Source organism: Pongo pygmaeus, chromosome 22, assembly GCF_028885625.2.
Source record: "Pongo pygmaeus isolate AG05252 chromosome 22, NHGRI_mPonPyg2-v2.0_pri, whole genome shotgun sequence".
Classification (NCBI taxonomy): domain Eukaryota; kingdom Metazoa; phylum Chordata; class Mammalia; order Primates; family Hominidae; genus Pongo; species Pongo pygmaeus.
Window position 1 is genome coordinate 56,951,080 of NC_072395.2, and position 25,172 is coordinate 56,976,251.

At 46.0% G+C, this 25,172-nt stretch overlaps 1 protein-coding gene across 3 annotated transcripts in view; it reads left to right on the forward strand.

Annotated features, from left to right (window-relative positions):
* The first annotated feature begins 240 nt into the window (after positions 1-240).
* Positions 241-25,172, forward strand: part of TRAPPC10 (trafficking protein particle complex subunit 10) — a 96,077-nt gene continuing 71,145 nt past the window's right edge. Inside the window, exons 1-2 of one of the 3 annotated variants that reach the window (XM_054468393.2) lie at positions 241-503; positions 22,127-22,208. In XM_054468393.2, the coding sequence (XP_054324368.1) occupies positions 437-503; positions 22,127-22,208 (149 nt within the window). In that variant the 5' untranslated portion in view covers positions 241-436. Of the gene's footprint in view, positions 504-22,126; positions 22,209-25,172 lie in introns of those variants that run through there. The other 2 variants (XM_063659716.1, XM_054468395.2) reach the window with 2 other exon arrangements.

Here is a 25,172-nt window from a genome sequence, read left to right on the forward strand (position 1 = left end):
CGGGAGCATCCAGGCTAGCTCACCGCGCGCGAGGCCCGCCTGCCGAGTCCTAGGCTCAGCTCCGGCGCAGGGCCCAGCGGGGCGCCCACTGCCGAGGGAGGAAGATGGACGTGTCCCGGGATCCCCGCTCCGCCTCCCACTTCCCACCTCCCGGTCCCGCGCGGCCGGACCCGGCGCCCTTCCGTCGGAGGCCAGGCGCCGCGAAGACCCGCCCCGTGAAGCCTCGCGCGCCCCGGAAATGGTCATGCGGCGGCGCCGAGGCCGGAAGTGGCTGCGGCCGGCGGCAGCGGGCGGCAGCTGCGGCGCAACCGGCTCCGGAGCTGCCTAGCGCGGCCGGGCGGGCGGCGCCGCTCAGGCTCGGGCTCCGGCTGGGCCCGGCGCGGCCTCGGGGCTGCCCATGGGGCGCGGGGGGCCGGGCCGGTGACGCCGGACGCCCATGGACGCCTCTGAGGAGCCGCTGCCGCCGGTGATCTACACCATGGAGAACAAGCCCATCGTCACCTGTGAGTGCCCGGAGGCGGGGAGGGCGCGGCGGTCGTTGGGTGGGCCCGGGCCCTGGCGTCATGCACCCGGCGGCCCTAGACCTTCAGCCCCTGGCGCGCTCCGGGCTGGGCCGCTTCCTGGAGGTGTGACCGGGGCTGCGGCTGAGGCGGGGCCCTCCGACTTTTCGGGGACGCCCCCTGACCTTCCCGCCGGGCGACCTCTGACCCCTGGGGGGCGCCCTCCGGGCCGGCTGCAGTTGGAGCCGGTGGAACCCGGCGGACTCTGCCCGGGACTGGGCGCGCGCCGGCGTCGCGGGCGAGGAGCGGGGGCTGCCGCCGCCCCGTCCCGCCCCCGTTGAGCCGCGCGCCCGGGACCTGGGGGCCCCGGCCTTTTCTGCCGGCGATTTTCCCCGCGGGCGCCCTTTCCCCGATTACGGGGAAGTTCTTGGGGGCTCGCAGAGTTGCAGGCGTTGGCGAAGTAGGAACAGTTTGTTGCGGGGTGAAGCGTCAGGTAGAGCCGCCGGGATTGCTTTCGCTCCTACACACTTCCCCGCCGCGCACTCAAACCATTTTACGGATGAGAAAGGCGAGGTTCGGGCGCTTAGGCGAGCTGCTCCCTATGAACAGCCTCCCGCTCAAGTCTACACTACGGACACCTGGTGCCTCTTGGGTGTCGTGTCCTCCCCGCACCCCTCCTTTAATGCATACACAAAGGAACTATTTTTCTGTTACGGGAAAAATGTTCCCTAAATTTTATAAGTATGACTCTCCAGAGTTAAATACGGTTAAGAACAGTGAGCTTATGGGAAGTATTGAAATGTTGGTTGGGTTTTTGGTGACTTGCAGAGAGGTGTTTCAGACTACTGCGATTGTTGACCTTTGACAGTATTCTGTATTTTCATGCATGTATGCGGTTAGTTTTTTTCTGATTGTCTTTCATGCTTGGAAAAGAAGCACTCTCTATTGCAAAATCTGGGTGCCCAGGCCACAGTAGACTGTATGTCGTGAGAACTCCTGTTTCCCTCTCACTCTGTCAGCGGGGATGCACCTGCTGTGTTCCTTCCTGTTAGATCCCTGAGAAACTGTATATTGAAGGTTGAATTTTGTTGCTTCAGCTTTAGATGATAGACTTACTTCTTTCCTTCCTTTTGCTTTATTTTTTCTCTTCCTCTCTCCCTCTCTCTCTTTTTTTTCTACAGAGACCTAGACGAGATGATAGACTTTTCTTAGGGAAGTGGACTGTGTCTCATTTAAAATTGGAGACTTGCATAGTTCAGCAGTAGCTTTTTTCCTCCCCAGAATATTTGTCAGCTGAAAGTCTTTCCCTGCTCTGCATCTTCAGCCCCAGAGGGCAGATGTGGGTAGAGCTGGTCTGTAGGCCCTGCCATTTCCCAGGGGCTTTCCCAGTGCTCAGGGAAGATGAAGCCATGCGCAGTTCATGTGAAGTTTTACTGTCTTCCAGAGGTTGAACATTTTTCTTCTAAAGTGCTGTGCACGTTGTGAATGCTGGATGCACATTAATTGCCTGTACGGACATCCACACATCTAATTTTATCTTCTACCTCCTAGCTTGCTTACATTTCAATAGCAATATGTATTTATAGGCATTATGTAAATACATTTCTGAGGAGAAAGTTCCTAAGCTCTATTAGATTCAACTGTAACTAAAGGGGTAAAATTTGTTATCTGGATGGTCAGTGTTGGAGATATTTAATGTTTAGTTCTGTACATGCATGCATCACGGACAGCTAAAGGATGCAGTTTTCTTTCCTACAGATTTATTGGATTGTCATCTTGGTGGTGGTTTTTTTCCTGTGTTTTGAGCAGCAGAGTGAATTTTTTTTTTTTTTCCTTCTTCTTTTTTGAGACGGAGTCTTTCTCTGTCGCCCAGGCTGGAGTGCAGTGGCATGACCTCGGCCATGATCTTGGCTCACTGCAACCTCTGCCTCCCGGGTTCAAGCGATTCTCCTTCCTCGGCCTCCCGAGTAGCTGGGATTACAGGCGCGTGCTGCCATGCCCGGCTAATTTTTGTTTTTTTTTTTCAGTAGAGACAGAGTTTCACCATGTTGATCAGACTGGTCTCGAACTCCTGACCTTGGGTTATCCACCTGCGCAGCCTCCCAAAGTGCTGGGATTACAGGCGTGAGCCCCGACCCTTGGCCTCAAGCAACATAGTGAATGTTAATCTCTGCACGGATGGTACACTGTCTTAGAAGGTGCAAACTTTCATTCATTGGAGTCTCAGAAGAGAAGGGGGCTTCAGTAGACTTTCAAAGTTAACTTGAAAAATGATCACTTTAAAAGTGAAGGTAAAAAGCTGACTTCATACTTCCCACTTGAAATTATGTTGTGGTATATCTGGGACTGAAGCTTTAGGAAGCACTTGGCCTGATTTCACTTTATACCTTCATCTTGCTCCCCTCTTTCAGCTATACATGTTTTGAAAGGAGAAGGTGGTATGAACAATTGCTTTAAAAAAAATCCACCCAGAGGCTAATTAACTCAACTTTTTAATATTATGTACATAGTTCTCTTAGTAGGCAACATTTTTGTTTTCAAAAATCTTTTAAATTCTTACTTGAAATGGTATTACCTCAGATCTGTTCATTTTAAAGTGAAAGTAGAGTTTATGCATGTTGTGAATTTTATTTTCATAGAATGTATAATATTTTACTTTAGTGAAAATGCATTCTGCTTAGACCTTTCTGGGAAGAATAGAGAATGTAACTGGTTCAGGTGAATTTAAAAACTGTGTATATGTAGGGATAGAAGAATGAAAAGTTCCCAAAGATTAAGGGTAATTAGAATAGATTATTACTTTAAAACCTAGCTGATTATTTCGCTTCATTTTATTATTATTATTTTTTTAGAGATGGGGTCTTGCTCTGTCACCTAGGCTGGAGTGCAGTGGCATGGTCATAGCCGACTGCAGCCTTGCTGGGCTCAAGTGGTCCCTTCCCTTAGCCTGCCAAGTAGCCAGCACTACAGGTATGACCCACCTCACCTGGCCTGAATTATTTTAATAATATTTTGAAGCTCTCCAAATTTTTTTTTTTCTCTCTCTCTGAGACAGAGTCTTGTTCTGTTGCCCAGACTGGAGTGCAGTGGCGCAATCTCGGCTCACTGCAACCTCTGCCTCCCGGGTTCAGTCGATTCTCCTGCCTCAGCCTCCCAAGTAGCTGGGATTACAGGCGTACACCACCATGCCCACCTAACTTTTGTATTTTAATAGAGACACAGTTTCACCATGTTGGCCAGGCAGGTCTAGAACTCCTGACCTCAGGTGATCTGCCCACCTCGGCCTCCCAAAGTGCTGGGATTACAGGCATGAGCCCCCACACCTGGCCCTAAATGTTTTAACAGACTTTAGCCCATAATTAAACCTCCTGCCTGAGGGGCTCCTGTGAAGAGGGACTAGCACAGTAGGGGCCTTCTTAAACTCAGAACTATTTAAAGCTTGTAAATACTGAAGAGTGTATGTGAAATGGCAGGGATGGGAGCTGAACAGTTAGTGGAACTAATGCTTTGACGGGGTTGGGTGATGAATGACCGAATCATAGCAATAGGAAAAGCTGTAGTATATTTTATTAATCATGAAAAATGCCTGGCGAAACTGAAACAAATCCAGCAGATCCATTTGGTCTAAATTTAAATTTTAGCGTAGATTTTTTTTTTCAGCCACAGGGTCAGTTTTCTGTTTTGAAATAGACTTGGGTTTCTGTTCCAAGGGTGTGTTAGGAAAGACACGTTACTTTTCCAGCTATCTCATTCAGTTAGTGACAAAGTTAATGTAATTCCACTGATTTGTGGCTTTTCTTTGTTGACTGTCCTCATACCTATAATAGCACATACCTGTTATTACCTTGGAATTGAATTTATCTGAACAATAATAGTACCCTCCCTCTAGATGATCTGTTTTCACTAGTCGCATCTATTGCCTGTTTCATTTTTCTGAGTTTCTGTATTTGGGGTTCCAGGTCTGATATTAGAAACTTTTAAAGGGGAAAACAGGCAACAGAAATGAGCAGATCTGTAGAGCTTCATGTCTGGTTGGACTTTGGGATTTTCCCCTGTAGGTTAAAGTTTTTTTAATTTTAATTTTTATTTTTTGAGACGGCGTCTCACTTTGTTGCCCAGGCTGGAGTGCGTGGTGCAATCTTGGCTAACTGCAAGCTCCGCCTCCCAGGTTCACGCCATTCTCCTGCCTCAGCCTCCGGAGTAGCTGGGACTACAGGCACCTGCCACCACGCCCGGCTAATTTTTTGTATTTTTAGTAGAGACGGGGTTTCACCGTGTCAGCCAGGATGGTCTCGATCTCCTCACCTCGTGATCTGCCCGCCTCAGCCTCCCAAAGTGCTGGGATTATAGGCGTGAGCCACCGCGCCCAGCCAGGTTAAAGTTTTTAAATTTGCACATTGAAATTTTCTACTAAACCTGAAAATGTGGTGCTTGCAATTTAACCATCACTAGTTTTACTACCGGAAAAGTCACTTGAAATGTCTGTTTAAATGGGTGAATATGTTATAAATGCAGATTTTGTTCCATATTGAATTCTCAAGGCAATGTTGAACCAAAGATTGAAAAGTAGGAGAAACATTCTCCTTAGGAAACCTCAGTTGTTGGAGAGAGTATGTATTTGGAGGCGGGGACTAAAGGCACCAACAAATGTGCTTAACTTACTATGTCATTTCTACCCGAGCATGGTTCAAAACCGTTCCATCTCGTACACATGACCTCGGTTCTTACATAATTTCACAGACCCTTAGCTGTGAAACGGGTAGACTACCAACCCCATTGGGTTGAGAAGGATGTGTAAAGCACTCAGGAGAGTGTCAGGATTATAGTCAGTGTGCAAAAAAAGTTACTAAGGAGAGATTCCTCAATTTTCTCTGTTCACAATGCTTTTAGTGTCTCGGTAATTTTTTTCATGGCACCTCTAGGCTAAAAGGAATACTTAAAAATTCCATTTATTAAGTAGTAGGTTCCAGTAATTTATTAAATATTATGTCCTAACAGGAGCTGTTTGAAAAAAAAATATGTAAGTTGGAAGAAAAAAATATTTTCATCATTCTTCCTAATTGCAGCAGTGTGCTACGGGGAGGCAGGCCCTGCAGGAGCTCTGTGGCGCCTCTCACCTGAAGGTCGGATTGGATGCTGCTGCTCCTTTTGGTTCTTTTTTTTTTTTCTTTTTGGTGGTACTTGCTTTTTATCAGAGCAGCCACCCTGTTTTGCGACGATAATGATGTCATTGAAAGAAGTGGAGCTCTGATATGTTGACACTGTGAATACCTTATGTGGGGTTCCTACACCACGAGCATTGCTGTTTCCCTCATAAATTTAAAATATCTCTTGGTGCCTCTCTGCGTAGTGTGTGGGAAGCCTAGGTACACAGTTTGGGAACCCGTGCTGTTAGTGTTATTAGCCCAACTCCGGGGTGGATTTGAACTGATACTTTAGAAGTGAAAAGCTTCCTTTCTTTTTAGCTCACACACCTATTTTACTACAAGATGTGTTTCTGAAGAGTTTCTAGTAAGTTCTTTATGCAAATGAAATGGAAAGGTCTGATTTTTTTTTTTAAGTGCTGATGAATCTCTGAAATAATCAAGTATGATACAGCTTGGGCAACATAGGAAATTCCTGTCTCTACAAAAATGAAAATAAAAAAGTTAGCCAGGTGTGGTGGTGTGTGCTTGTACTCCCAGCTACTTGGGAGGCCGAGGTGGGAGGATCACTTGGACCTGGGAAGTCAAGGCTGCAGTGATCTGTGATTGTACCTCACACTGCAACCTGGGTGACAGAGCAAGACCTGGTCTCAAAAAAAAAAAAGGCTGGGCGCAGTGACTCACATCCATAATCCCAGCACTTTGGGAGGCCAAGGTGGGTGGATCATGAGGTCAAGAGATTGAGACCACCCTGGCCAACATGGTGAAATCCCGTCTCTACTAAAAATACAAAAATTAGCTGGGTGTGGTGGCTCGCGTCTGTAGTCCCAGCTACTCTGGAGGTTGAGGCAGGAGAATCGCTTGAATCTGGGAGGCAGAGGTTGCAGTGAGCCGAGATCATGCCACTGCACTCCAGCCTGGCGTGAGACTCCGTCTCAAAAAAAAAAAAAGTATGTCAGGCATAACACATGAGCCAGTCTTTCCTTAGAGAGTTTTTGCTGTGTGCTTCCACCAGAGGCCTGCCAGCTGACAGTGTGATTGTGTAGCTCACCCTGGCTGAAAGTTGGTTATCTTTTAATGGAAATACAAGTAACTGACATAAGGATTTTTTGTCATAGAAAAGTTTGTTGCCAGTTGACAGAGTGTCTTCCCTGGAGTCGCATGCTTTAGTGTGTGTGTGGTCTCCGAAGGTATTGCACACTGATCTCCCAAGTACTGACCCTCCCACCCCCATACTCCACTCCAGATCTGGTGGCTTTAGATCTAGAGTTAGAGACCAGCAACGGCAGATTACAGGGTCTTTTTTTTTTTTTAAGACGTGGTCTCACTGTGTCGCCCAGGCTGGAGTGCAGTGGCATGATCTCGGCTCACTGCAGCCTCGACCTCCTGGGGTCAGGTGATTCTCCCACCTCAATCTCCCGAGTAGCTGCTTGTGTGCCACCACGCCCAGTTAAATTTTTGTATTTTCAGTAGAGATGGTGTTTCACCATGTTGCCCAGGCACGTTTTGAACTCCTGGACTCAAGCGGTCCGCTCTCTTTGGCCTCCCAAAGTGCTGGGATTACGGGCATAAGCCACTGTGCCCAGACAGCTGCAGGGTCTTAAACAGTCAAAACATTCCCACCTCAGTGCCTGCCTCTGTGGTTGTTTACCTCAGAGCCTCCTGTGGCTTCCCCTCCTGTGTCTCACCTTCTTTCTTCCTCAGATCTTTCCTCTATCTGCTCTTAACGTGAATTTCAAATACAGTCACAGTATTTTGGCCTTAGAGAATATTTGTTTTTAAATTAAAAATTGATAACCTTGGAGTCATTTGTGACTTCTTTTTTCGCTCACAACTGACATTATCTTTGAAATATATCTAGAATCCAGCTATATATAGGGCCTGTCTGGATAATCTGGGATAATCACATCTTGAGCTCCTGAACTTAATTAAGTCTACAAAGACCCCTTTCCCAAATAAGGTGACATTCACAGGTTTTGAGGGTTAGGATATTGTGGGGCACCATGCCACCTGCTGCACCACTGTCTGTGTTAGCTACCAAGCGCGCAGTGGCCGGCATTCATCAAGCGTCTTTGGTTTTAGACAGCCGCGTCTGTCTTTGGAGGTTTGTCCTTCCTGTACTCCTGACTGAGGGAATGTTATCTTGACATTTGGGCTTTTGGGTTCTAGATGTGGATACAAGGTGGGGTGATCCCTTCTTAGGAAAAGTCCAACCTCTTCTGTGCTCTCTCCCTTATGTGGCTTTTTGGACATTTGTTACATGGTGTTTCATTTCTGAATATTATTTTAGGCCGTGTTTGCAATTTTTTTTTTTTTTTTTTAAACAGTGACCAGGGACCATTCCATTGTATGTTTGGACATTTTTCTTTTTTTTTTTTTTTTTGAGACAGAGTCTCGCTCTATTGCCCAGGCTGGAGTGCAGTGGCGTGATCTCGGCTCACTGCAAGCTCGGCCTCCTGGGTTCACACCATTCTCCTGCCTCAGGCGCCCACCACCACGCCCGGCTAATTTTTTTGTATTTTTAGTAAAGATGGAGTTCACCGTGTTAGCCAGGATGGTCTTGATCTCCTGACCTTGTGATCTGTCTGCCTCGGCCTCCCAAAGTGCTGGATTACAGGCATGAGCCACCGCGCCTGGCCCATTTTTCTTATTTTTAACTGAGATCTGTTAGCAGTTTGAAGCGATTGTATACATTTCAGAGTTAGCTGGGCGTGGTGGTGCGTGCTTCTAGTCCTAGCTACATGGGAGACAGGCCAGAGGATCGCTTGAGCCCAGGAATTTGAGGGTGCGGTGAGCCATGTTTGTGCCACTTCACTCCAGTCTGGGTGACAGAGTGAGACCCTGTCTCAAAAAATAAAAAATAAAAAACAAAAAAACAAAAAAACAATTTCAGGGTTGAAATTTTTAGCGGAGCCTTGGAACTGACAACCACCTGTTTGGATAGTAACTTTAACTAAATCTGTAGCATGCCATTTGTGGGTACTGTCAGTTCACCTAGACCAGCCAGCAAGCTATAAACATCCAGGCTAATGAGAAGGGCCGTCAGAAGTCATTTTGAAGTTGAGGAGCTGAGGGCTGGTTTTGCTGTGACTGGCCATGATCAGTGTAACTGTTCAGTAGCACAGCTCGGACCAATATTAGCATGTCTGATGACTCCTGCTTTACCAAGTACTTAGGGAAGGCAGACACCATCTGTTCACATGGAAGCAGGGAGTTTGTCCCTAAAATTATGCCTCTGAGAAAGCCTTTGCCATATAATTAAATAAAAATGTCACTTTAGCATTCTAAGAATTGAGTAAGTCAGCTATACACTAGAAATTTTTAGTATAGTCTTACTCATTCCAAAATTAAATTCCTATTCTGAGAACTTGATACCCAGCACTGTCTTTGCTTCTCCTGTAGTCTGTTCTGTCCTTTGGGGATCCTGGGTTGTCTAGTGTGGACTGTGGAGGAGTTGGGCTGTTTTCATCAGTGAGCAAACATTAACGGAGCACCTATTACATGCCAGTTACTGCTGAAGGGGCTTGGGTTATGTCAGAGAGCAAAGATCCCAACCCTTTGAGAGTTTACATTCTGGCAAGAAGAGATAGATAATAGACAAATAATGTTAGGTGACAAGTGCTATGGAAAAAAGAAAAAGAGAAGGATAAGGGAAATGGAAGAACTGTAACATTTCACATATTTTATTATAAAAGTTTGCAATATGTATCAAAGTAGACAGAATATTATAAAGAGACCCTACAAACCTTTCACCCAACTACAATTAGGTGAATTGCCCAATCTTGCTTCTCTATACCCCCCATTCTCCCCGGTCTTATATTATTTTGAAGCAAATCTCAGACATAATTTATCCACGAATGGATGTTATGGACTGAACATTTGTGTCCCTTCCTACACACCGAAGCCCTGACTCCCAGTGTGCTAAGAATAGGAGATGGGCCTTTGAGAAGTACCAGGGTTAGATGAGGTCAGGAGGGTGGGCCCTTTATTATGGGATTAGATGAGGAAGAGTGAGAGGACACCTCCCCCTTGAAACAAGGAAAGGCCACCTGAGGATAACAGCAAGGAAGTGGCTGTCTGCAGTCTGTGACACAGGCCTCACCAGAAACCTAATCTACTGACACCTTGATCTTGGGCTTCTTGACCTACAGAGCTATGAGAAAACATTGCGATTTTTTTTTTCTTTCATAGGGTCTTTTCAGAGAAAAAAAAAAAATTGTTTTCTAAGCCACCCAGTCTATGGCATTTTTTTTCTTTTTAAAAATTTTTTTCTTTCTTTTTTTTTTCCTTTCATGGTATTTTTTAATTACACCTAAAACGTTTCTTTCTTTTGTTTTTGTTTTTGTTTTTGAGATGGAGTTTCGCTCTTGTTGCCCAGGCTGGAGTGCAGTGGCACAATCTCAGCTCACTGCAACCTCCGCCTCTCGGGTTCAAGCAACTCTCCTGCCTCAGCTTCCCAAGTAGCTGGGATTACAGGCACATGGCACCACGCCTGGCTAATTTTTTTTTTTTTTTTTTTTTTTTTTTGAGGTGAAATTTCACTCTTGTTGCCCATGCTGGAGTGCAGTGGTGCGATCTCGGCTTACTGCAACCTCCGCCTCCCAGGTTCAAGCGATTCTCCTGCCTCAGCCTCCCGAGTAGCTGGGATTACAGGCATGTGCCACCACGCCCAGCTAATTTTGTATTTTTTTTTACAAAGACAGGGTTTGTTAGTAGGGATGGGGTTTCTCCATGTTGGTCAGGCTTGTCTCGAACTCCTGACCTCAGGTGATCCGCCCACCTTTGCCTCCCAAAGTGCTGGGATTACAGGTGTGAGCCACCATGCCTGGGCCTAAAACGGTTCTTAATACCAAATATTCAGTGTTTAAGTTTCCAATGTGTCTTAAATGTCTATTTTTAAAACTGTTTGAATTAGTATCCAAATACAGTTTTTAGATAAATCCTTTAAGTCTTTAAAATCTTCATGTTCCCTCTGTCTCTTTTTTTTTCTTTATAACTTGATGAACCTGGCTCGTTTGTCCTGAAAAGGTCCCACTGCCTAGACTTTGGTAGTTGGAGCTGGAGGCTGGGTCAGCTTCAGGCTGGATTTTTTGTTGGCAGGACTGTATCATGGGTGGTGGTGTTCTTCCAGCAGGTGCGTGATGTCTGATTACCTCTCCTTTTGGAAATTGGCAGCCATTTATTTTCACATCATTAATTCCCTAAAGGTTGCAAAATGGTGGTATTCTCATTTCCCTATTTCTTTTTTTTTTGAGACAGAGTCTCGCTCTGTCGCCTAGGCTGGAGTGCAGTGGCACCATCTCGGCTCACTGTAAGCTCCATCTCCCGGGTTCATGCCATTCTCCTGCCTCAGCCTCCCGAGTAGCTGGGACTACAGGCGCCCGCTGCCACGCCTGGCTAATTTTTTGTATTTTTAGAGACGGGGTTTCACCATGTTAGCTAGGATGATCTCGATCTCCTGACCTCGTGATCCTCCCGCCTCAGCCTCCCAAAGTGCTGGGATTACAGGCGTGAGCCACTGTGCCCAGCCTATGTAACCATTTTCAAAGTGAGTTGGTTCACTGGCATTCTTCAGAGGTGATCAGTTGGCGTGTTTTTGTTGTTCGTTTAGTATGGCTGTGAACTTAATCATTATGAACATACTTGGTGTGTTTCAGTCCATTGCATTGTTGCCTCGTTGGTGAGCAGGTTGTTCTCCCTTTGGCCAGGGAGAGTCTCTTTCACGTTGGGGTCTAAGATAGAGGCGTCTTTGTCAGATTCTTTCCTATCTAGCCTGACAAGATGTTCCGGGCTCATTTTGAACATTTAATGCCCTGATCTGCGCTTAGCAATTGCCAAGGAGCCCTGATTCCTTTTAGTGAAAAATAGTATTTCAAGACCATAGTCTGTAAGCTTGGGCTCCTAGTTGCTGTGAGGCCTTTTCAATGGACAGAGCTAGGAATAGCTGGGAATTTTTGTTTGTTTTTTGTTTTTGTTTTGTTTTGTTTTGAGACAGGCTCTTACTCTGTTTGCCCATGCTGTAGTACAATGGCATGATCTCAGCCCACTGCAACCTCTGCCTCTCAGGTTCAAGAGATTCTTGTGCCTCAGCCTCCCGAGTAGTGAGTAGCTGGGATTACAGATGCATGCCATCACATCTGGCTAATTTTATATTTTTGGTAGAGACAGGGTTTCACCGTGTTGGCCAAGCTGGTCTCAAATTCCCGACCTCAGGTGATCCACCCACCTTGGCCTCCCAAAGCATTGGGATTACAGGCGTGAGCCACCGCACCAGCCGAGGAATTGTTCTTTGTTTGTTTTTTGTATTTTTAAGATAAAATACATCATAAGTTCACTCTTTTTGATGAAAACTCAGGGCTGCAGGGTTTTAATTAAGAGCTCCATCCTCTGTGTTTTCCCTTTTCCACACTGAAAATTCTAATTCTCATGGGTACTTGAGGAGGCTAGAGTTAGAGGTTCCCCAGCTCGTGCTGCTTCAGTCACCTGGGGGGCTTGTGGACACACAGATGGCTGGGTCCACTCCCCATTTCTGAATGAACAGGTCTGGGTGGGGCCTGAGAATGAGCATTTCTAACAAATGCCCAGGTGGTGCTGACGCTGCAGGGCCAGGGGCCACTGAATAGAACGTCACACGATTGCTCAGTTGCTTTCAGTTGCTTTATCCCTCATTACATAGACTCTGAATAACACTATTAACTCCACCATCAACAGCAGGACTAGTGAACACAGGTCTAGAACTGTTTTTGACAGTTCTTATTGGCATTTGGATGTATCCCATAAGGAATGAACCATCAAATTACTGTAGTTTTAAAGTTACTTGTCATAGCTCCTCTCTCTGAGATTATACCACTAAATGTATATGTATACATTTAAGATCACTTGTTTTATTTTTCCTGATTATTTTTAGGGGAAACCTTGAAAAAATCTAATTGCTTTATAATTATATAAAATATTTACTTCCAAAATTAAATCTACAAAATGAGGTCTATTTAAAGAAGCCTTGTGTACGTTCTGTCCTCTCCATGCTAACTCCTCCCTTCCTGAGTACTCCATCACAGTTTTGATGGTTTTCCTTCCACGTGAAAAACATCCAAACTTGTATTTCCGTTTCTTAGCTTGGACATTGCCAGCTGCACACACTGTCCCATCTCACTTTCCCCCGGAGTCCACTCCACGCTAGGAGTACGTTGAGGTCGTTCTCATTCCATGATGTCGATGTTCCGTGTTTATTCTGCCAGTCCCCTCCCGGTGGAATTGGAGTTGTTTTGTGTTTTACTGTTTCCAGTAGTTGTGCACAGATGGCCTGTCTGTGGCCTTTCCGATGGGCCTGTTGGGATGGAGCCCTGCAGGGCGGGTTGCTGGGCTGAGGTAAATGGTTATGTCACTGTGCTGATGCTGCCTCAGCTCCCTCCTGAGTGCTTGCACCATTGGGAAACTGCCTGTAGGCCTCGCTGAGAAGCCAGCCCTTGAACAAAGGCTGTGGCGAAGGGGAAGTCTGGGGAAAGACCAGTTTGGGAACCCTTCTGTCTAAAGCCTTAAGGCATTGGGGTGCCAGGAACAGGAGTGTCTCTTTTTAACTTGTAAATACAGTACTGTGGTTCAAACTGCTACAGTAATGCTGTGTTTATTTTAAAAATGTATACACTGTTAAAGGCTGATTCCTCAGTATTCTTATATTCAGATGCATTTATCCAGTCTTTTTGTTTTTAAACTCTTGAATTTTAAGTTTGCTCTCCGAGGGCTAGAGAAGGCAACTTGTTTCCTTGATTAGAAGAGTTCATTCAACTTCTTAACATTCTTGGCCTGTGTGTTCTTGTCTTTTAAGTTAAAATAGAAAAAGACTGGGACTTTCTGTCTTTTGACTAGTCTTTATGTATAGTAGTTCCTTTTCTGCAAATTTCCACAGTAGGAAACTTGATGAACACTAATGTATGGGTTTCCTTTTGACCCCACCTACAGTGGGTAGTAGTGTCTTATGACTGGGTGCTGGGAGAGAGCAGCAGAGGGCAGGGGGGTGTGTCCGTGTGTGTGTCTGTGTGTCCGTGCGTGTGGTGTGTGTGTGTGTGTGTCTGTGTGTGTGTGTGGTGTGTGTGATGTGTGTCTGTGTGTGTGGTGTGTGTGTGGTATGTATCTGTGTGTGTCTGTCTGTGGTGTGTGTGGTGTGTGTGTGGTGTGTGTGTGGTGTGTGTGTGTCTGTGTGTGTGGTGTGTGTGGGGTGTGTGTGTGGGGTGTGTGTGGTGTGTGGTGTGTGTCTGTGTGTGTGGTGTGGGTGTGTGTGGTGTGTGTGTGGTTTATGTGTGTGTCTGTGTCTGTGTCTGTGTGTGTGTCTGTGTGTCTGTGTGGGTGTGTGTGTGGTGTGTGTGTGTGGTGTGTGTCTGTGTGGGGTGTGTGTATGGTGTGTGTGTGTCTGTGGTGTGTGTGTCTGTGTGTGGTGGGTGTGGTGTGTGTGTGGTGTGTGTGTGTGGTGTGTCTGTGTGTGTGGTGTGTGTGGTGTGTGTGTGGTGTGTGTGTGGTGTGTGTGTGTGTGTGGTGTGTGTGGTGTGGGTGTGTGGTGTGTGTGTGGTTTGTGTGTGTGTGTCTGTGTGTGTCTGTGTGTGTGTGTGGTGTGTGTGTGTGGTGTGTGTCTGTGTGGGGTGTGTGTGGTGTGTGTGTGGTGTGTGTGGTGTATGTGTGTGTGGTGTGTGTGTCTGTGTGGTGTGTGTGTCTGTGTGTGGTGTGTGGTGTGTGTGTATGTGGGTGTGGTGTGTGTGCGGTGTGTGTGGTGTGTGTGGTGTGTGTGTGGTGTGTGGTGTGTGTGGTGTGTGTGTGGTGTGTGGGGTGGTGTGTGTGTGGTGTGTGTGATGTGTGTGTTGTGTTTGTGGTGTGTGTGTGTATGTGGGTGTGGTGTGTGTGTGGTGTGTGTGGTGTGTGGTGTGTGTGTGGTGTGTGGGGTGGTGTGTGTGTGTGTGGTGTGTGGGGTTTGTGTGTGTGTGGTGTGTGTGGTGTGTGTATGTGGGTGTGGTGTGTGTGCTGTGTGGTGTGTGGGGGTGTGTGTGTGTGTGGTGTGTGTGTGGTGTGTGTGTGTGTGTGTATGTGTGTATGTGTGTGTGGTGTGTGTGGCGTGTGTGGTGTGTGTGTATGTGGGTGTGGTGTGTGTGGTGTATGTGTGTGTGGTGTGTGTGTGTGTGGTGTGTGTGTGTATGTGTGTGGTGTGTGTGTGGTGTGTGTGGTGTGGGTGTGGTGTGTGTGTATGTGGGTGTGGTGTGTGTGTATGTGTGTGGTGTGTGTGTGTGTGTGGTGTGTGTGGTGTGTGTGTATGTGGGTGTGGTGTGTGTGGTGTGTGTGTGGTGTGTGTGGTGGGTGTGGTGGGTGTGGTGTGTGTGTGTGTGGTGTGTGTGTGTGGTATGTGTGTGTGGTGTGTGTGGTGTGTGGTGTGTGTGGTGTGTGTGTGGTGTGTGTGTGTGGTGTGTGTGTATGTGGGTGTGGTGTGTGTGTGGTGGGTGTGGTGGGTGTGGGGTGTGTGGGGTGTGTGGGGTGGGGTGTGGTGTGTGGTGTGTGTGTGGTGTGTGTGTGGTGGATGTGGGTGTGGTGTGTGGTGTGTGTGTGTGGTGTGTGTGGTGTGTGTGTGTTTGTGTGTGTTTGTGTGTGGTGTGTGTTGTGTGTGTGTGTGTGGTGTGTGTGGTGTGTGTGTGGTGTGTGTGTGGTGTGTGTGTGGTGTGTGTGTGTGGTGTGTGTGGTGTGTGTGTGTGTGTGTGGTGTGTGTGGTGAGTGTGTGTGGTGTGTGTGGTGTGTGTGTGGTGTGTGTGGTGTGTGTTTGTGTGTGGTGTGTGTGGGTGTGGTGTGTGGTGTGTGTGTGGTGTATGTGTGTGAGTGGTGTGTGGTGTGTGTGTGTGGTGTGGTGTGTGTGGTGTGTGTATGTGTGTGAGTGTGTGGTGTGTGGTGTGTGTGTGGTGTGTGTGGTGTGTGTGGTGTGGGTGTGGTGTGTGTGGTGTGTGGTGTGTGTGTGGTGTGTGTGTTTGTGTGTGTGTGTGTTTGTGTGTGTCAGAGGGAAGGCAGAGACCACAGGAAGGACCTGGAGGAGAGCCAGGCTGAATGGGTATAATGTTAAGCCAGCGATGACATGGCAGGCGGTGTACTGAGTACTTCTTTAGACTTGGCTTTTAAACTTGGTGGTGCAGAACTGTGGGAAGGTTCATTTGCTTTACTTCTCAAATATGTGCCTTCTAATGAAGGGAGGACAGTGTCTGTGCTAGAAATGTGGTCAGTTGCCTAGTCATCTTAGGGGATGACTAAATCTTGCTTTCTACCTAGAGAATCTGGATAACATCTGGATCCTTTTTTGTGCTTTCTCGTTGACCTTCACTCCCTGCCCCCACCCCCGACTGCGAAGGCTTTTCACGGACAGATACTCTGGCAGGAGCACCGGGGAGGCTTCCATACCCATGATTATGCATTTGATGTGAGTTTTCACCGTGAAAGAGCTCCCAATCTGAAGCATTAATTTTCATTACTGCCTCGACATTACACACGAATTATAGCAAATACTTTATGCATTATTGAACAGGCTGAGATGACTTCCCAGTTTGTAATCTTGGCCATTTTTATCGTCCATTTGAAAGCCCGTTTTACCAAAAGCCATTGAGGAGAAATGAATGTATGGCCTACGGGCAAGCACTTGCATTCCCAGGCTTGAAGACAGGCCCTCTCTAATCCCGTGTTTTCAAACATGAACTGCCTCATAGTGGATTGCAGCTTTCTTTTGTTTAATAGGCTTAAAGAATCATTATTTCTGAAAAATTTTCTATAAAGCAAATCTTAGATAAATTATACATTTCCTTTGACTTTTTTGTTCAAAAATAGAATCATAGAACCTTGCTTGGAGGGCCTTAAAATTAGTTCATCTCGTCTAGTCCAGTCACTCCACTGCTTTTAGTCACAACTGGGAGATGACCCAGCCCCCGGTTGAGGCCCCCAGCTGTGGGACACTTTCTGTCACTCTTCACCCCCCTCCACCCTCAGGTTCTTCTCTCTTAGGCCACAGCACTTCTTGGGTTGAGCTAAATCCATTTCTCTGTCTGTCCCACCCGTTAGTGCTCTGGGGCCTACGAAGCCCTAGAGAATAAAGCCAGCCTTTTAAAATAAGACAGCCCATTAGGTGGCTGAGGACAGTGTCTTGTTAACAGGTTGAAACACTCCACATGTCTCCAACAATTTAAGATAAAGTGAGATGTGTTTTATTAGAAAACTTACTGTTCCTTTTACCAAGATTATACTAAAAATTTGAAGAAAAATTGTTCTGTATCAGAGTATCAGCAAATATTCAGACTCTTTATGTCAAGATTTTTTTTTCCAACATAAATCTCCAAATAAAAGTATTGACCTTGAAAATATATCATGTCAGGTATTTAGGAAAGCGACGAACTGACTGAACATTCTGTTTTGCTTAGCCACTCTCTCATAGTTATAACTTCATGATCCTTTTATACTTTTGTGTGAGTAAGACCATCACGACTTTGCGCATTCAAGAATTGGTTCAGTAAAAAACAGATGACAGAAATGTTCACTCTGTCTGCGGAAGGCCTTTTGGAACCCATATTTTCAGCCAACCATTGTTAAAACAACTGCTGCAGAGTAAGTAGTAAACTTGTTAGAATTGAGAAGTTGGGAAGGAGCACAGGGCAGTATTGAGTCCCAAGCCAAGCTACCTGGGTTCGATTCCCAGCCTTGGCGCTCATTGGCTTGATGTTGGGCCAATTAGGGGAGTTCTTGATGCCTTGGTTTCCATATGAGGGTTCAGGGTGAGTATGCATGAAGTGCCGGGGGCATAGCAGGCCCACGGTGCTGTCTGGAGGGACGGTAAACAGGTGGTCTGTCTCTTGACTCTGTTCCCTAGCAGCTGTTCTGTGACCCTAATGTGATGGTTTTGGGAGGTGGGGCCTTTGGGAGGTGATTAGGTCATGTGGCTGGAGTCCCCACAAAAGGGATTAGTGCCCTTATAAAAAAGGGCCCCAGAAATCTCCCTTGCCCCTTCCCCCACGTGAAGGCACAGCAAGACCAAGGTACTCAATCTGCTGAAGCCTTGACTCAGACTTACACCCTGCAGAAATGATAAATCAATTTCTGCTGTTTATAAGCCATCCTAGTTTATTGTATGTTGTTACGGCAGCCTGAACAGACGAAGACATTGAATTTATTGAAATGTTACCTGTTACACTAAATCACTGAAGTCATCTTTTTGAATTCTTTTCCCCGTCGTGTTTAATTTTTATTTGCTTTGAACATAAAAGGTTTTAAATTACACAAGTAATGCATGAATACGTGCTTGTAAAAATCTCAGGGAATACAGTAATAATTCAGGAAATAGCTAAGCCTATGTTAGTAATTCTGATTGCATGTAACAGAAAATCCAATTGCAACTGCATAAATAATCCGAAAACTGATTGGTCCATGTAATCAGACTCCGGAGCTCTGCCCCCCTTTCCCGGGGATTCTCTGAACTGGGCTTTCATCACTCAGCCTGGGGGCCCATCCAGCGGGTCCAGACGGCACCCTAGAAAGAGTGCCCGTGTTCCTGTGAGTGGCTGCTGCTTGCCATTCCCTCTACATGTCTCTTCCCATTTGGGGGCTCCAGTGCCTGCTGTTCAGCCAGGGTGATGCTGTGCTCCCATGGGCTCTGGGGATCCATGGCGCCCCAGCTCCCTGACCTGCTGCATCCTCTTATCTCCCTGTCTCCCCAGTTGGCATGAGAGCCGATGGTGGGTGTGGAGACGCACAGGGAGGGGGGTGTATGTAGTGAAGTTGTGTTTTGAATTGCTCTTATAAATTATTTTGGTAGGTCTCCTCTGTCACCAAAAAAAGGAGACCTTAGTTATTGGAATAAAAGGCCTGAGTTGACTCTTAATAAATAGCCTCTTGAGTCAGAACAGTAAACTTGGTGACTTTGTGAACAGGGTTTTCTGAACGTGGGCACATCAATCTCAAGCCCCGTTTTGGCTCTTAGGAACTACCTTATTAACAACCGAGTTCTTACTGGGTTTTGTCATGCCTCTGTTGCCCGTGGGATTAAAATGAAAAATCAGCCTGGAAGGTGCTCTGCCTTGCAGTTCAGCCCTCAGAGCTCTAGTGACTTTTCTGCTTAATGGTTGGGTTAGTTCAGGAAACTACAAAGTCTGTGTTGTTAATTTAATTACCTACCGTGTGAGCCAAGATTGAATTCTTTTGGGCTCTTAAACTTAAGGTGTTCACCATCTTTTTTTTTTTTTGAGATGGAATCTCGCTCTGTCGCCCAGGCTGGAGTGCAGTGGCGTGATCTCGGCTCACTGCAAGTTCCGCCTCCCAGGTTCACGCCATTCTCCTGCCTCAGCCTCCCGAGTAGCTGGGACTACAGGCACCCACCACCACGCCCAGCTAATTTTTTGTATTTTTAGTAGAGACGGGGTTTCACTGTGTTAGCCAGGATGGTCTCGATCTCCTGACCTCGTGATCCGCCCGCCTTGGCCTCCCAAAATGTTTTTTTTTTTTTTTGAGACAGAGTCTTGCTCTGTCAACAGCCTGGAGTGCAGTGGCACAATCTCGGCTCACTGCAACCTCCGCCTCCCAGGTTTAAGCGATTCCCCTGCCTCAGCCTCCCGAGTAGCTGGGACTACAGGCGCGTACCACCTTGCCCAGCTAATTTTTGTATTTTTAGTACAGATGGGGTTTCACCATGTTGGCCAGGATGATCTCAATCTCTTGACCTTGTGATCTGCCCACCTCGGCCTCCCAATGTGCTGGGATTACAGGCGTGAGCCCCCACGCCCAGCTGCTCTTCACCATCTTTGATGTGCTGGTTCTCCATACCCCATTTTCAAAGGCATCTCTAATTTCGTAAGACTTCATGTGAAGATTTTAGAGTGTATTAAAATAATGGTTGTATATGCTGAGAAAATTGTGGTGATTTTTCTTCACATTCTTAATGCAGAGCTTCAGTGGGTTAGAATTTGGCCTTCAGATCTACGTTGGGGCACTGTCTTAGTGTGCTAGGGTTGCCGCCACAGAGTCACACAGTCTGGGAGGCTTAGCAGAAATGCATTGTGTCACAGCTCTGGAGACCAGGTCCAGGCATCCACAGCAGGGCCTCTGTGTCCTCATGGGGCCTTCCTGCATTCCTTCTGTCTGTGTGACCAAATCTTCTCTTTACACCAGTCAGTTGGATTAGGGCCCATCCTGAAGACCTCATTTTAGCTGAGCTACCTTATCAACTCTGAAAACCTTATCTTCATATGGTTATATTCTGAGGTACTGGATTTTAGGGCTTCAACAGGTAGGTTTTCATGGGACACAGTTCAGCCTATAACAGGTACTGAGGTCAGATGGTCACAGGTCAAATCCCTACTTATGTCAGATGACACTTTTGCCACTGTTGGATCTGCTGACTGACTGGTCATCTTCTAGGTGAACACAGGTTAGAGAGTTAGTCCGTGATGGAATGCGAGAGACATTGCTACTTGGTAGTCTCCATTTAGACGAGTCTTACTGTACGGCAGGGTTCCCGGGGAGAAGAGCTTGGAGCAGGTGTTGGAGGCAATTCCTCTTTTACTCTGTATGGATGTTATTTGTATATGTATGTGAAGTAACTATTGCAAAGGCAGAATGTGAGAGAGAGAGCAAGAGAGTGTGTGTGTGTGTGTGTGTGTGTGTGTGTGTGTAGTTTTATATAGAAAACCAAGTGGAAGAGGAGAAAGCTTCCATTTAGTTGGCTTACTTTCCACTTAGCAAAGAGTAATGATTTTTATATATTAATCTTGGAACCGTTTAACAGGACAGCAGAAATTGGCAATCAAAGTTAAGAAACCAGAGGCTAACTAAATATTTTCTTCTTTTCTTTTATTGATTTCTTTTCTTTCTTTCTTTTTTTTTTTTTTTTTTGAGATGGAGTCTCGCTCTCGTTGCCCAGGCTGGAGTGCAGTGGTGCAATCTTGGCTCACTGCAACCTCCGCCTCCCAGTTCAAGCGATTCTCCTGCCTCAGCCTCCCGAGTAGCTAGGATTACAGGCATGCGCCACCACGCCTGGCTAATTTTGTATTTTTTTAGTAGAGACAAGGTTTCTCCATGTTGGTCAGGCTGGTCTCAAACTCCCTACCTCAGGTGATGTGCCCACCTCGGCCTCTCAAAATGCTGTAATTACAGGTATGAGCCATCGTGCCTGGCCTCTTTTATTGATTTCTAAGATGACTACCAAATAAATGAACAAGATGAAAAGTGATAAGTTCAAACATATTGTTTTTGTGTTAACAAAATGTAGTAATAGTCCCTTTTTAACCACTATGTGCCATGCCTTGTTTGAAGTGACTGACGTGTGTTGTCTCATTTAATCCTCACCAGAGCTCCTCTGGCCGAGCTCTTCTCATTTTCCCATTTCCCATGTCCCCGAGGCACAGGAAGGTTAAATGGTCTCCCCAGGTGTAGTCAGCTGGTCAGTGATGGAACTGAGATGGGGACCGGGCAGTGAGGTTCCCAGCGCCCTGCCCACTCACCGTGCCATCTGCCTGGAAATGTTGTTGCCCTTCCTCAGTGACTTGACATTATTATATGAGTTTCAGGAGGTTTTTTATTTTTAGGCTTTTGATAGCAAAATAAGCAGATGCATTAATGGCACACATCAATTCCCAATGATTTCTTAAAGATCAATATAAAAGCAATTTGGAAAATGGTTTGCTAAAGTAAAGAGGATCCTCTGAGTACAAGACTTTTAGTCATCTATATTAAAAGGTTCTTTTTTAGCTTAAGTGTAATACAGTTATATCATCATTTTATGAGAACAAAATGGATTTTTCATTTCTATTAAAGCAAAGATAAAAGAGCTGAATTAACACTGAGCGTGTAGTGTAAAGTCGGCCACAGCTGGATTCCTAACTCGTGTCTGCCACTGTCATCTCTGCACACTGAACACATTGGCCCTCAAAGCTGACTTTCCTCATCTGTGGGGTCGTGTTTGTGCCTTTCCTCCCAGGAGTTATGGGGAAGACAGAATGAGAGGGTGCCTGGCAGGTGCCTTGTGTAATATTCGCACATGGGGAGCCACCTATAAATTTTAGCTCCTCCTGGCATTTGGTTGAACAGTGAGTTGATTTTGGTGAAGTTTTGGTTTCTTTTTCTCCATGGATTTTGGCTGTCTGGGAGAAAGTGGAGGCTGTAGAACACAGTGAGGTGGAGCAGGCTCCCTCTCTCCTTAGCTTCATGTCCTTGGGGCAAGTTCTTCACCTTCTCTGATCCTCGTTTTCCTCGTGGAGAAAATCACACCCACCCCATGGAGATGTCACGAGGGTTCAGCTTCATCACATCTGTCCCGCGCTGGGTTTTACTGAGACTCATTATTTAGAGGCACAGGTACAGAAGAATCTTGCGATATCGCTTTACTAAACATAAAATTACCTAAAAACACCAATTTATTAACCTCTAGAGCCCATTTTGCATGTATTCACCTAAAAATATGGTAACTGAATTTCTTTCTTCCCTTCCTAGGTGCTGGAGATCAGAATTTATTTACCTCTGTTTATCCAACGCTCTCTCAGCAGCTTCCAAGAGAACCAATGGAATGGAGAAGGTATGAGTTGTGTGTTTTTTGGCTGTATCCCTCTCTTCATTTTTTAAAATGAAGTACATGTTTTTTAATAAGTATATGTTGTTTAGACATTTATGTGAACAAGTGAAGTAGCACAAGTTAAAAGCCTCAGTTCTAAAGAAACAGAATGACCTCACATAATCTATGGGTCTTATTCTTTATGGAATACCATAGTTTTCTTTCTTTTTTTTTTTTTTTTGAGACACAGTCTCGTTCTGTCGCCCAGGCTGGAGTGCAGTAGTGCGATCTCAGCTCACTGCAACCTCCACCTCCTGGGTTCAAGCAATTCTCCTGCCTCGGCCTCCTGAGTAGCTAGGATCACAGGTGTGCGCTACCGCACCCGGCTAATTTTTGTAGTTTTAGTAGAGACAGGTTTTGCCATGTTGGCCAGGCTGGTCTTGAACTGCTGACCTCAACTGACCCGCCCTCCTCGGCCTCTCAAGGTGCTGGGATTATAGGCATGAGCCACTGTGCCCAGACTACGATGGTTTTCTTAACGAGACGTTGGAAAGTGGAAGCAAGACAATTATTTTGAATTAAAGACTCACTTTTATAGGAATGATCTGTGATTCTTCATGGTTAACCAGAATGTCTTAAAGGCACAGGCGTTTTGCAAAGGAGACATGTACTCACTTAGACTCTACCTTAAAGCAGAAGAACTGGGCTGTATCAGCCACCTTCTAAGACCCTCCCTCCACCCTGGCCCCTGTGCGTTTTCCGTAAGGACAAGAAGGTAAACAGAAAGATGGTGTTTAAAAATTAGGAGCGAGGTTAGATCAGCCGTCACCGTTGCTCTGTTGCATGTTTACAGTTAGTCGTCTGGTGACATACTCATAGGAAATCACTGGCTGGGAATCCTCTTCTTGGAAAACTTATTTCTTGTAAGACCAGATGTTACTTGTAAATATAAATTTGTGTATATGTAAATATAAATTTGTAAATTTGGATTTTGTCTTGTAACATAGGTAATCTGATTTTAACCAGGGTATACAGAATTTCCTGTTGTTATTTGTGTTTATGTAATTCTGATTCTCATAGCATTATTCCTTTCTGACCACCAGTTTGTGCCTTAGTAACATGAGGGATTAAGGTGGCTTTCTGGAGTTGACTTACCCAGGTGGATATAGTCTAATTTCTGTGCTGATTATAGTGTCTTACAAGATATGCATTTAGTTGCTAATATTTAATATAAAGAGTGTACAGAGTGTAAGAGAAAAATCGCTTAACATGTGAGGAGGCCCAGTGCTGTGAAAGAGAGAAAAGAGTTTAGCAAATGGAGTAATCTGTAAGGGCATTCTGATAGATAAAGGGGAAAAAAAAAGTGTGTTCATGAAACAAGATAATTTTGAGAAAAAAATTAAATAGAGAAACTATGCAGGCCCAGCATGGTGGCTCATGCCTGTCATCCAGACACTTTAGAAGGGTCAGATGGGAGCATCGCCTGAGCCCAGGAGTTCAAGACCAGCCTGAGCAACATAGTGAAACCCCTGTCTCTGTAAAGAAGAAATAAAATTAGCTGGACGTGGTGGTGCATGCCTGTAGTCCTAGCCACTTGGGAGGCTGAGGTGAGAGGATCACTTGAGCCCAGGAGCTGGAGGCTACAGTGAGCTGAGATTGCACCACTGCACTCCAGCCTGGGTGACAGAGCAAGACCCTGGCTCAAAAATAAATAAAAAGAAACTGTGTAGATTTAATGTTTGTATTCATCTCTTCCCCTTTCTGAAACTCCAGTAGATGGACTACATAAATACTAAACAAATAAATGGACTAAAAAAAATGGACCAAAGAAATGCTAAACAAATAGCTCTAAAGAACTAAAAAGGCAGACGTGCATAAAGACAGAGAAAGGAGGAGGCAGTGGAGGCTGGAGAATGTAGCTATGTTTTTGGGAGAAAGAGAAACAGGTGGAGGAATTGGGAGAGAAAGCTGAGGAAGTTCAATCCCTTGTGTCTTGTGGCTCCATGAGAGGAGGGGAATTTCTGACAAGGGACAAAGTGCCAGATCTTGGAAGGCCCGGGTGAAAGCAGGGCTGGAGATGGGGGTTGGCAGAGGTATGGACAGGGACAGTTAGACTCAGGGTCCCCACTCCTGTCTGTAGTGAAGTGATTGCTGTTATTGCCCACCCCCGCCGCCCCTCAGGTACCTGGAAAGTCTTTCTGTGGACAGAAGAGCTCCACACCCTCAGATCTGAGGCGCTGCAGAAGGCAAGGGAGAAGGGCCATTCTAAAACCAGTCAGCCTAGGTTCTGAACAGGGCACAGCTCTGCTCTGGGAACTCTGAGGCCAGATCCATGCTTCCTAGGCAAGAAAGTAGAGAACTTATCTCAGGAAAATTGGATGGCCCCAGGGAAAACACTATGTTTTTCAGAAACGACCTTGAAATTTAGGAAAGAAATGTGTTACCTTAGAGAAGATACGTCCACCTGAAACCTCAAGATGTGTCTTTATTGGAATAAGGGTCTTCGCAGATATACTTAAGATAAGGACCTCAATGTGAGATCATCTTCAATTAGGGTAGACCCTGAATCCAATGACAAGTGTCTTTATAAGAGGCAGAAGAGAAGACACAGACACAGAGGAGAAGACCTTGTGAAGATGGAGGTAGAGATTAGAGTGATGTGTCCATGAGCCAAAGAATGCTCAGGATGCCAGCAGCCACCAGAAGCTGGGAGAGAGGCAAGGAACCTCCCACTGCAGCCAGAGGGAACTAAGCCCACCCACACCTTGATTTCAACTTTCTGGCCTCATGAAACATGCAAGAATAAGCTAATGTCCTAAACCTCCAGGTGTGTGGTGGTTTGTGACAGCAGCTCTGGAAACTCATGCAGGAGGGCAGGTTGAGAAGGATGGAGTAGGTACTTGCCGTAGTTTGAATGTGTCCCCAAACATTCTTGCGTTGGAAACTTAATTTTTGCCCTCGTGAGTGGATTAATGTTGCTGTCACGGG